The following is a 12,705-nucleotide window of genomic DNA, read 5'->3' on the forward strand; positions in this document are numbered from 1 at the left end:
TAGTCTACTCAGTCCGACCAGCAAGCGTGGGCACACCTTTGCAAAGAGGCTTGGTCTGCCACGCCATACCCCATGACTCCTGGGGGGGCCGGTGAGCTTTGCTCCGAGGTCCACATATGACTGAGCTGTGGTGTTGTCTCAATCACAGTGGACCGGGCCGACAGCTACCTCCATTGCGGTTGTAGGTCTGTCAGGAATGCGTCAGCGAGTCCTCGCTCGGACGGGTAAGTACAGTCCCTCCTGCTTCGGTGGGTTGGTACAGCTGGGCATTCCTGGGGTTCGGGGGTCCCTTCCCCTTACTTCCCTGCTCCTTTCCCTTGCTGCATTGCTAACATTGCCGCTGTCAGGGGGGAGGGGGCCTTCCTGAGGGGACTGTGTTATCTGGCCTGTGTTTTTTCTTTTTTGTATTGGGCTTTCCTGTGAGTTAAAAAGCCCTGTGATGAGCACAGATGTTTATGATTATACTTCAGCAGACGCTGACTGATTGGTGACACCTGTAATGGTTTTGCTTTTTATGCTGTATCTGTGACTTGTCCTTAAATAAAACAGCCCTATGAGGCTTTTCCTGTTTAAATACAGGTCCCTGCAAAAGTTACCTCACGGTTCTTTTCCTCACAGGCAGCGCTGTGCAGTCTCCTCCTGAGGGAGTCCCCTGGTTACCCCTGGTCAGCGCAGCAAGTGGGTGAGAGGCCCTGAATAGGGCTCTAGGAGCTTTTGTCTATTTGTATGGACAGGTGTGCATATTATAATACACACTATATGTAAATATTGGAGTCAGTATCTGGGTCCTTCCCCACATGCTGGTGGTGGCAGCAGGTGTTAGCACCTGTGATTCCCACAGAGTTTTTGTTAGTCCTGGACACAGTTTGTGCCAGGGTGGGGGTGGACTGCGGGCGGGCGGTAAAAGAGTGCCCCCTTCCCCCGTTATCCCCTGGGGAATGCTCTGTTATGGAGCCATGGACTAGGTACCTAGTTAAAAAAAAAAAAAAAAAAAAAAAGGCAGAATAAGGCATTTATGGGTGCGCTTTTTACTGCTGCAAGGGACTCTCCTAAGCTGCATAGTGCAGCTGGGTTTCCGCTGAGGGCTCGGTCTTTTTTGGATCACACAAATCAGACTGCTGTGTAGGTTTTTTCCTTCTGTGCCCTTCTTTGATAACTTCTGAGATGCGGAATGAGAAAAGCCACTGAGGGCTTTTGTAGTCCCTCACCGCCGGGCGGGAACCCCTACTTGTATGGATCTGACTGATAGAAGATCCGAAGTACTGACCCGTTCCATGTTTACCATGCTGGGGTCTGGCTTGCGGCCTATTGTGGCCACTACACTGGGGTCTCAGTGGTCGCTGGCGCTATTTTTTTTGGGAGATTTTTCAATTACATTGAAAACTCCCATTGGCGCCCATTTTGTCGTAGCCACGCTATGGCGCAGCTTACATTGTGCTGGCCTTTTTCCTGTGGCCGCGTTCTGAACGCTCGGCGGCCATCTTGGAGTAGTCCTGACCCCTAGTGCTGTATACAACTCACAGAGTGAGCATTTTGCACCAGACAGTGGAGGAGCACCGACTCTCTCCTGAGGTTATTAGCCTAGCGGACCAGCTGGTCCAGGGCCTCATATAGGTCTGTGATGCTTCATTGAATGCTGCGCCCTTGTTATCCAGGGCGTCTGTTTCAGAATGGTTTTATGCACACGGTGGTGTAGTGCTTAACTCCATTACTTGGCAGCAAAAGAGTCATTGGTTCAAATCTGCACACTGACGCCAATCTGCCTGGAGCTTGCATTGTCGCTCCCTGTGTCTGTGTGGGTTTCCTCCGGGTACTCCGGTTTCCTCCAAAGACATGTGTGCATACACCTACATAATATACATACACACTATGTGTGTGTATTATTTAGGGGCAACCCTCCCAGGCCGTCAAAGGCCCAGCTGGGGGACTAATCTGTCCCTGGGTGCATAAGCCGATCACGCCGGCACCCAAATCCTGCCAATGTATATAGCCTTCCCTCCCTGTCTCTAGGTGGGAGGGGCGGCTTGCAGGTTCACAATTCAGTGAAACCTCCCTGCTCTCCGACTAGTGGGTCTGCGAGGTGGTCTCTTCGGAGTACTAGATAGGGTTTCCTCCTATCCACAGAACAAAGTTCTGTCCTTGTGTCTTCCCCTCCCGGCACGTCGGTCTGCCTTGGGCAGTGTGGGATTTGCTAAGCTGCAAGGTAATTTTACCTTTCCTGCAGGACGAGAGTTTTGGGGTTTTCTATGGGCCTCAGGCCCTAAATACCTTTGTGAACGTCGGGTAGTTCCGCATGGAATCCATTTGTTCGGTGGTAGCTGCGCTTCATCCGGGGGATGTCCTGACGTCCTCGGACATCAGGGACGCATACATGCATGTCCCGTTTTGCACATGTCAGTGTTTTTTTCTGTGCTTCGTGATGAGAGAAGGGTCTCTGTCAGCCTGTGGCCCTCCCTTTTGATCTGGCGTCAGCACCATGGGTTTTCAGCTAGGAGCTCGCACTTATTTGAATTTTGTTGGGACAGCGAGGCTTTGCCTCATTGGCTACTTTGACGACTTTCTTCTGAGAGCAGCTTCTGTCTCCGACCTAGTGGATAGGTTATTCCCATTCAGACCCTCCGAAGATTCGGGTGGATGTTAAACGTTTAGGCCAGAAAGTGTAGCTCAGTGGCAGCAAGCCTGCCCTACATGTGTGCGACCCAGGGTTCAAATTATGGGCATGCTAGGTTCCGACTCAGCGTTGGAGTATCTAGTGTTGATCCAGACTCCTCAGTGGCAAAGGTCCTTCTTCCCCTGGAGAAATTGCAGACTCTTCAGTCTGCGGAGAAGGTATTGGCATCACGCAATCGGTCTTCTCTCCGGGCGCCTGCTGGTTCAGGGTCTGTGGGTAGCCTCCTTCAAGGTGGTACTGTATGCCCAGTTCCACACCCTGGTTTTCCAGTGGAACTACTGTCCAGGTGGTAAAAATCTCTTGTCTCTGAAATCATTAGATTCCTGTGCGCCACCTAGTCAGAGTCTCTCTGAGTTGGTGACAGAGATTCCCGACTCTTCGGTCCGGGAAGTTGTTCCTTCCTTCCAGTGGTCGGTGTTTACGACGAATGCCAGCTCACGGGTTGTGAACCTGGAGGTTCACAAAACTGGGGGGTCCAGTCGGCCCTGAGTCGCTGGACTTGCGTGGACCTATGACCACACCTCCTTGAATGTGTCTGGTCTCGGTAGCTACCCAGGGTCGGGCCTGGCTAGTGCCTGGTGGAAGACCGCCTGGGAATACCAGGTGCTGTCTACTGTTCATTGTCCTACTATTTTAGGCGATCAGGCTATGCTTCTCCTTGTGGTCGACCAATCTGGTTTCAGCCGGACAACGCCACGGCCGTGGCTTCAGTCTACCATCAGGTATGCCGGCAGGCAGACTACTGGAGTCGCCAGATGCTGGACCAGGGCGACTGGTCTTTGTGCTTGGGGTGTTTCGGCTCCCTTGCAGGAGGTGAGCCTCACATGGCATGGATCTCCTGGCAGCTTGTCTCCGCCGCAAGGGTGTCAGTTAGTGGCCAGGTCTAGTGATCTTGTACAGACGCGTCAGTCGCGCTGGTGGCCCTGTGTTGTCTGTATCGGTGATTTTTTGCCATTCCTCCATGGTAGTTGCTTCCTCGGCCGCTCCACAGAGTGGATGCTGAGGAGATCCCGATGATTCTAATCGCTCCAGATTACTCTCGGCGTCCTTGGTACGCTGATATCGGGCGCCTGGTAGCGGAGGCACCCTGGCGATTGCCAGGGCAGGAGGTTCCTGTCTCAAGGTCCCATACTTCCTCCTGTTGTACAGTCACTGACTTGCTTAACATGGTTATTGGAAGCCAGACTTTAGGTGACCAGGGTCTGTCTGACTCGGTCATCTCAACAGGGCACCGTAGTCTTCTTCCGGAGGATCTACCGTCGCACCTCTCTTGGTGCGAAGGGATGGAGTGACGTCCACGGGCGTACTTTCAATGTCCAGGGTCCTGCTGTTTTTAAAGCTTGGATTGGATCTAAAAATTGCTTAAAGCACCGTTTGGGGGCAGATTTCAGCCTTGGCTGTGTTCTTTTAGTGGCCTTTTTGCGGCCCGTTCCCTGGTGGGTCCCCTTTTTTTGTGTGCAAGGGGTTTGTCATATACTTTCCCCTCTTGGCCCATCTCTTCCCCCATGAGTTTTGACTCTGGTGCTCTCGGTTCTTCAGGAACCTTCCTTTTGGAAACATCAGAGAGATTTTCTCTTGACACTATCTCAGAAGGTGGCCCCTTTAGTGGCCTTTACCTCTGTTAGAGGGGTTTCTGAGTTGGCGGTCTTGTCTTGCAAGCCGCCATGCTTGATCCCCCATAAGGATTAGGTGATGGTGCGCCCGCGACCTTCCCTTCTTCCGAAGGAGGTTTCGGCCTTTCATACTTTAGGCGTGGTACGCGCTTTGCGGGTATACCAGCCTACTACGGCTCCATTTCGGAGCTTCTGACTCTCTTTTGTGTCGGTGTCTGGTCCACAAAAGGGCCTGGCGGTCTCGTCGACCACCATTTCTCGGTGGATCGGGCAGGCCGTCATACAGGCCTATGCTCCTAAGGGCGGGCCCCCCTTTCCGGTCACGGCACTTTCGACCAGGGCAATTGGTGCTTCCTGGGTTTTTTTTTTTTTTTCTTCCCGACATCATGCGTCGGTCTCACAGGTGTGCGAGGCGGCGATTTGCTTGTCCGTTCACGCTTTTTCCAGAATTTACATGGTTGCTGTGAGTGCATCTTATGATGTTTTTTTCAGCCGCTAGTTTTTGCCGGCGGCTGTTTAAAGTTGCACCTCCTCCGTTGAGGAGCTCTGCTTGTTTTGGGGTGAAGTTAAAATTGTTTTTACTGATATATTTCCCACCCCTCGTTTTTTGACACTGCTTGGGGACGTCCCACTTGTCAAGATTTAAGGAGCTGTGTCCGTCCATGGACGATAAGAGAAAATAGGATTTTTTGTACTCACCGTAAAATCCTTTTCTCTGAAGTCCATGGACGGACACAGCTCCCACCCCTCCTTTTTAGGTTTGTACTGCTTGTTACGAACTGAGGCTGCAAGCTGCAGTGAGGAGGGTTATGTCTGGAGGGACCGCCCCCTGGGCGGGGCTGTTCAACTCTGTTAATGTAACATGTATTTAACTATTTAACATGTTTCTGCCTAGTCCTCTCCTGTAAACAGGGAACATAACCCACTTGTCAAGATTTAAGGAGCTGTGTCCGTCCATGGACTTCAGAGAAAAGGATTTTACGGTGAGTACAAAAAATCCTATTTTTTTTGATTGAAAATTACTTGGAACCCAAACATTTATACTTTTTTTTTTTTTCCTCACACCCTCGTGAATAAAATGGCGGTCGTTGCAATACTTTCTTTCGCACCGTATTTGCGCAGCGATCTTAAAAGCGCACTTCTTTGAAAAAAATAAACATTTTTAAATAAAAAAATAAGATAACATTAAAGTTAGCCCAAATTTTTTTTGTATTGTGAAAGAGAATGTTATGCCGAGTAAATTGATACCCAACATGTCACGCTTCAAAATTGCGCCCGCTCATGGAATGGCCACAAACTTTTACCCTAGAAAATCTCCATAGGTGACGTTTAAAAAATTCTTCAGGTTGCATGTTTTGCGTTAGAGGTCTAGTGCTAGAATTATTGCTCTAACAATCGTGGCGATACCTTACCTGTGTGGTTTGAACACCGTTATATGTGGGCACTGCCCACATATAAACGGTGTATATGTGGGCACTGCCCACATAAAACGGTGTCTTATTTTACCTTTATTTTTTACACTGTTCTTTTTATAATAAAAATTTTTCACTTTTATTCTTATTACAAGGAATGTAAACATCCCATGTAATAAAAAAAAAAAAAAGCAGGACAGGACCTCTTAAATATGATATCTGGGGTCAAAAAGACCTCAGATCTCATATTTACACTAAAATGCAATAAAAAATTTAATACATTTTGTAATTTGGGGAACAAAAATGACCCTTTAAGAGCTATGGGCGGAAGTGACGTTTTGATGCCGCTTCCGTCCTGCAGTGGTATGGAGATGGATGGGGGCCATCTTCCCCTCACTCGTATCCATACCTAACAAGGGAACATACCTGATCGCCTCCGCCGCTACTGGTGGCTCTGGTAAGCGGCAGAGGAGGGGGGCTCTCTTTTGCCACCGATAAAAGGTGATCTCATGGCGCATCTGCCGCTGAGGCCACCATTATCGGAATCCGCACCGCCCGCTGAAGAGGATACCAGATAAAACTAAAAAAACTTGAAGACTTATTTTCTTTTAAAGCTGAACTCCAGGTAAGCAGATTCTGGCCTCTTGCACACTGCTGCCTAAAAACGCAGTGTTTTTAGGCATTTTCTTTCTCCCTCTCCCTCCCTCTCTGCAGACCATTGTTTTCTATGCACCTGTACACACAGGCTTGTAAACGTGTGCTGCGTATAGATCTGTAAAAAATAAAATCAGAAATATGCATCGACAGTCAGTGTTCACACATATGGCTCAATCCCCTTGATTACAATAAAGCTAGAAGAATTTTTACACGTGTGTATGTATATGCGCAAATACGCGCAAGTACTGTACAGCCCATCATTGTATTTTGTATCTGCCACGGACTTCTGATCAGAAATCGGTACAGTTTACAGTTGCCCTAATAATCGGAGAATAGATGCATATAAGTTTACCTTCCAAAGGGATGGTACTTTTGTCCATCCAGTTCTGGGATGTACAGCTGTGACAGGCAGCACAGCAGACCTAAGTTTTGCTGAAGGTAATTAAAGTGCAACCCAGAAACGAAATGTTATATATTGCAGCTTACTATTCCTTCGATCTGGTGGCTGCATTAGTCGTCTTTTTTTCTTTTCTTTTTTTTTTAGGCTAATAACATGTTGCGCATATACAGATAACTGTTGATTTTGCCAGAAATGCATTGTCCATGTTACTTCATGTGAGTGACCATCGTGTAATGAAGATGATGAAAAACAGACATGCTTGGAAGGCCAGCCTGTGTGACAACCATAGGGCCATAGATACAGTGGAGAAAGAAAATGTAGCTACAAAGACAGGAGATGTCATAGGAGAGCCAGCTCTTCTATAGACTGATAAGTTACAATATTTTTTTCCTTTTGGGTTTAGATATAATTTAAATCGTTCCTAAACCCAAAAATATAATTGGTCACTTCCCATCCAGCTTGGCTGTTGTACCGGGATGATGCCTGCAGGTATAGTTTTTTTTTTTTAGAGATGGCAATTGTCTCTCTTGTAATGGCAATCAGCTAATTAACCTAACTAGCTACTCGATTGCTTTTGCAAGCAGCAGGAGGGGGCGGCTCTCTTGGGCTCTCAATTACCACTGGGAGATTCGAGCGACCAGCCAAGTTAAGCCGGGATCGGCTTTGATTGGCTGTTCGTAATAGTATCCCAGAAGCAATGACATCACTTCCGGTTTCCTCAGAGTCCATCACACCATTTTTTTTTTTCTTTTTAAATTGAAAGCATTCAGAAACACAGATCTTGGTGTTTTGAACGCTTTTAGGTGCAGAGGAGGCATTTGGGGTCTTATAGACCCCACATCTCTCCATAAGGAGTACCTGTCTCGTAATTATTTCTGTTACAAGGATGTTTACGTTCCTTGTGACGTCAATAAAAGTGATTGAATTTTTTTTATATCTAGCAACAGTGTAAAAAATAAATAAAAAAATTAATAAAAAATGTGCTTTCACGCAAAGGCGAATGCACATACACAAAAAAGATCATCCCACACATGTCAAGTACCACCGTGAACATCAGATCATAGGCAATAATTCTAGCAGTAGACCTTCTGCAAATCTAAAGTGGTAACATGTAAGGCTTTTAAAGCGTCACTTGTGGATAGTAAAATTTACGTAGTTTGCCGCTGTTTCACAGGTGTGCACAATTTTAAAGCGTGACATGTTTGGTATCTATTTACTCAGAGTAACATCTTTTATATTTTACATACAAATTTTTGGTTATGTGTTTGTTTTTTGCATGTGTATTTTTTTCCCCCCAAAAATTGCATTTTAAAAAACGCTGCGCAAATACCGTGTAACACAAATTGAAAAAACCCACCAATTTATATTGTAGGGCCTCTGCTTTAAAAAACTTTAGGGGTTCTAAGCAATTTTTCTACCAACAAATACTGATCATTCCATGTGAGCAAAGTGCCAGAAAAGGTAATTCGTAGTCCATTACTTAGTTACAAGCTCCTTGCTTTTAATAATTGGGCTTTTGTACTGCTGTCCTAATGATAAACCAGAACATCAGGTCTCCCTGTTATGAACTGGTTATATGTAACCTAATTCTACTTTCTTTTTGCTTCTCTTTTGCTTGCAGAATAAAGTTCTAAAGAGTAAATCTAAACATCGAAAAAAAAAACTGAATCAGCCAAAGGTAAGTGCCTGTAAAGACTTTATATATATATGCGAGTATTAATAGGAACTATTTTTTTTTTTTTTTTACCTTTGCTTCTGGATTATGAATTGCTTGGCTGTCATACTGATGCTTTGGTTTTACTACTTTGAGTTCCTGACCAAGATCTAAAATGTAGAGGAATTCTCATGTTTCTGTGCCTTTTCTTGTATGCTTGGTTTTATGTTTTGTGATTTTTTTTTTTGAAGACGGGCAACCTGTTTTTTTTTTTTTTTTTTTTTTTAAGGAAGCCCTCTTTCTTTCATGACAGGTGTACTTTAAATTAAAGTCCAAACAAGATTTGCACACAGCTTAAACAAATGGTAATAGGGTGGCCACTGCAGGTGCTCGCCCTGGCTCACCACCGTCAATAGCATATACACGAAAAGAAGAGAATGGCCGCACACCACAGCAACATAAATGCTTTTTAAACGTCTTGTCTCCGTGCCAGACAAGTACAGGCATACCCCGCTTTAAGTACACTCACTTTACATACACTCGCGAGTAAGGACATACCTGTGAGTGTATGTAAAGTGCCTTGCAAGCACTGTACGGACATTTTGCATACCCCACCCTGTTCCAGTGTGCCCCTGACACCCCCACTACAGCCCCTGAGACCTCAACTACAGCTCTTGACACCCCCACTACAGTCCCTGACCCCCCACTACACCCTAGAAGTGAAAAAGGGTATTGTTTCACTTTAGGTACATTTTCGTTTTACATACATGCTCTGGTCCCATTGTGTACTTAAAAGTGGGGTATGCCTGTATCAAAGGAACATTGTTGGCGCGTTTTCGTGTTTGTTTACAACACAGATATGCCTCTAACTTGAGCTTTTTAAAAAGCTTGAGTTTAAGCCATATCTGTGTTGTGAACAAGCACAAATGGCTTATGTGAAACGCGTCACCAAACCTTCCTGTGATACTTGTCTGCACAGAGACAATAAAGATGCTTGAAAGGTATTTACCTCGCTGTGGTGTGCTGCCATCCTCCTTTTTGTGAATGTACTTTTAAATAAAACCTGCGCTTTACCTGTGTGTGTGAAGGCGCACATACCTTTCCTGTATTTCCCTACCAAGCTGTCCTGCTCTGAGCAAGAGAAGGCCCCTATGGTAATCTCAGTCCCTTGTATTGGTGCCAACACAGTACTAAAGAATCTTCACCCCACGTGTCCATGTTTAGGCAGTCAGCAAGCTCCAACAATGTCACATAATAATAAGGGATATAAGTCAAATGCTGCTCTACACTCGGAAGTACTGGATATATTTCTGTGCTCTCAAAGGCAGAACAGAGCGGTGAGGGAATGAAGGAAAGTTGAGCATGTGCTGCTAGGAAGGAGGGGTCTGGATGGGCAATAAACAGGTTTGCATAAAGGACATGTTGGCTTTTGTTTTTTGTTTTTTTATTTTGGCAAATAACTTGTCTTTTTTGCTTTTCAGACTATATATAAACTGTCCGGTGCTGTCAGTACTAGATCTCAGGAGGATGATATTTTTTCAGAAGAAAATACCTTGTGAGTTTTTTCTTTTTGATTTTTTTTGTTTAATGATGGCTCCTAATTTCTACCTGTAGTCAGTTTGTTTTCTGTCCTGTAGACACAACAGGAGCAAAAAACAAATCTTTCTTAAAATGGTTCTAAAGGCAGAATTTTATTTAAATTTTTTAATCTTTTTGGTAAAAAAAACTTGTGTGCAGCAGCCCCCCTAATACTTACCTGAGCCCCGTCTCGATCCAGTGATGTTGCACAAGAAGCTTGGCTATCTGAGACTCTCCCTCCTTATTGGCTCAGAAAGCAGCTATGGGGTGCCATTGGCTCAAGCTGCTATTAAAGTCCGTGAGCCAATGAGAGAGAGAGGGGTGGGGCCGAGCTGCAGCTCTGTGTCTTAATGGACACACAAAGCAGCAACTTGGCTCGGGTGCCCCCATAGCAAGCTGCTTGCTGTTGGGGGGGGGGGGGGGCAGCTCACTCAAGCCAAGCCGCTGCTCTGTGTGTCTATTCAGACACTGAGCTGTGGCTCAGCTCTCTCTCTCTCTCTCTCTCTCTCTCTCTCTCTCTCTCTCTCCTTTGCCAGCAGTGGTAGCTAGTGGTGCCCACTGTGTGTCTCAGACAATCAGGAGAGAGTCCCGGACAGCCGAGTCTTAAATGCAACATCGCTGGATCAAGAGGGGGCTCAGGTAAGTATTAGGGTGGGTCGCTGCTGCACACAAGTTTTTTTTTTTAATCTTAATGCATTAAAGCGGAGTTCCATCCAAAAATTGAACTTCTGCTTATCTGGTTCCTCCCCCCCTCCGGCGCTGTTACCTTTGGCACCTTTCAAGGGGGAGCAGATGCCTGTCTAATGCAGGTATTTGTTCCCACTTCTGGTGATGGATCTATGCCCCCCCTTCCCCCATCTTCTGGGAGACACGCAGGTCCCAGAAAACAGCAGGGATCAGTGATGATGCGCAGCGCGACTCGGGCATGCGCAGCAGGGAACCAGGTTGTGAAGCTGCAAGGCTTTACTTCCCGATTCCCTTACTGAAGATGCCGGCACCTCCACCCAGGAGCTGAGGGACGGGTTGGCTTCGGGTGAGGACATCGCGGGCGACAAGGACAGGTAAATGTCCATATATTAAGTCTGCAGCTGAAGTATTTGTAGCTGCTGACTTTTATATCTTTTTTTTTTTTTTTTTTCGTCCGCTTTAAGATAAAAAAAAAACTTCTGATTTTAGAACCACTAAAAAAAAAGTTTTGGTTCTAGATACACTTTTTAAGTTCTGTATTCACTCCTCTTTACAAGAATAAAAGTCAGCAGCTACAAGTACTGTAGCTTCTACCTTTTTAAGAAAGACCTGCTTACAGTCTAGCTCTGTCTTCTTGGCACCCGAAGTCTTCACAGCTATGTTGGGTTTCTGTTACACTATCTTGGATTCAGAAGCTGGCTGTTTCTTCATGATGACTCACAGCTGGCTCCCCACTGCGTATGCACAAGATCAGCCAGCTGGGGTAGACTGGTCCTGTAGCCTGTGACTTGAGGCTGCAGGTGGAGAGGGTGGACTTGGCTCTACTTCATCCTAGCAAGGAATAAGGAAGTGGGGACAGTTACCTGCTGAAAAAGGCACTTGCTAACAAAATGGGGGAAAAAACACTATATCCAAATGTGTAACGGGCAGAGGGAGGGCTAGGAAGAAGGCTGAGCAAGTTTGAAGGGGTTGATTTACTAAAAGCAAATAGACTGCACTTTGTAAAGTTGCTCTACAGCTTGGTAAATGAGCAGAAGCTCTGCTGACTTCCATCATCCAATCATGTGCAAGCAAAAACATTATTTTTTTTATTCTCCTTGCACATGGGTATTTTTTTGCAAAGTGAAGCCTTGCCTCATTTATTATGTCCTGGAGCAGCTGGTCTGTTTGCCTTTAGAAAATTGACCCCTGAGTGAAGGTCTGCTTTTAGTTCATAAGAAAATGAGTTTACTTTCCCTGAATACACATTTTAAGTTTAATTTTATTTTTTTTGTTTCACTTTTTTAGAAGCCTTTTGGACCCTAATGAGCCCTTTGTAGTACCTGAATTTCTGCGGCGAGACATGGATGAGTTTCAGGGCTTCTTTGATCCGGCGATGTTCGTGGACAGATATGATCAACAGTTTGATGATTCCATGGACCATGTTCGGGAAACTCTTTATGAGTAAGTCTTTTCTACAACCTATTTGTTTTGCATATTTCACCCAGACGTTTGGTGCTCAAATTTTTTTTGGGGGGCGCAAACAAACGGGAAAAAAAAACAATTGCAGCCTCACTGTGCCCATCGATTGCCACCACTGTGCCCATCGATTGCCGCCACTGTGCCCATTGATTGCCGCCACTGTGCCCATTGATTGCCGCCACTGTGCCCATTGATTGCCGCCACTGTGCCCATTGATTGCCGCCACTGTGCCCATCGATTGCCGCCACTGTGCCCATCGATTGCCGCCACTGTGCCCATCGATTGCCGCCACTGTGCCCATCAATTGCCGCGCCGCTACTGTGCCCCCTCAGAATGCCGCCAGATTCCCTCCGGCCGGGAATTACCTTTCTCGGGTCAGCCATCCTCCACACTCCCTCGATGTCTTCTCACGTCCTCGATGTTGCTTCAGCCAATCGGCTGACCGCTAACCAGACCCGGTGAACCTGATTGGCTGAAACGCGTGTCAGTGTTAACCAGGGAACACACACCCTGTGCGCGCCCTCTGTTTAACCATTTGGAAGCCAACTAGAGCCCACAGGCTGTTATCGGGA

General features: G+C 46.3%; 1 protein-coding gene across 1 annotated transcript in view; it reads left to right on the forward strand.

Annotated features, from left to right (window-relative positions):
- Positions 1-12,705, forward strand: part of TTC3 (tetratricopeptide repeat domain 3) — a 181,810-nt gene that overhangs the window by 135,291 nt on the left and 33,814 nt on the right. The window contains exons 31-33 of the mRNA XM_040338963.1: positions 8,375-8,431; positions 9,889-9,962; positions 11,960-12,115. Of these exons, the coding sequence (XP_040194897.1) occupies positions 8,375-8,431; positions 9,889-9,962; positions 11,960-12,115 (287 nt within the window). The remainder of the gene's footprint in view (positions 1-8,374; positions 8,432-9,888; positions 9,963-11,959; positions 12,116-12,705) is intronic.

Source organism: Rana temporaria, chromosome 2 (assembly GCF_905171775.1).
Source record: "Rana temporaria chromosome 2, aRanTem1.1, whole genome shotgun sequence".
Lineage (NCBI taxonomy): Eukaryota > Metazoa > Chordata > Amphibia > Anura > Ranidae > Rana > Rana temporaria.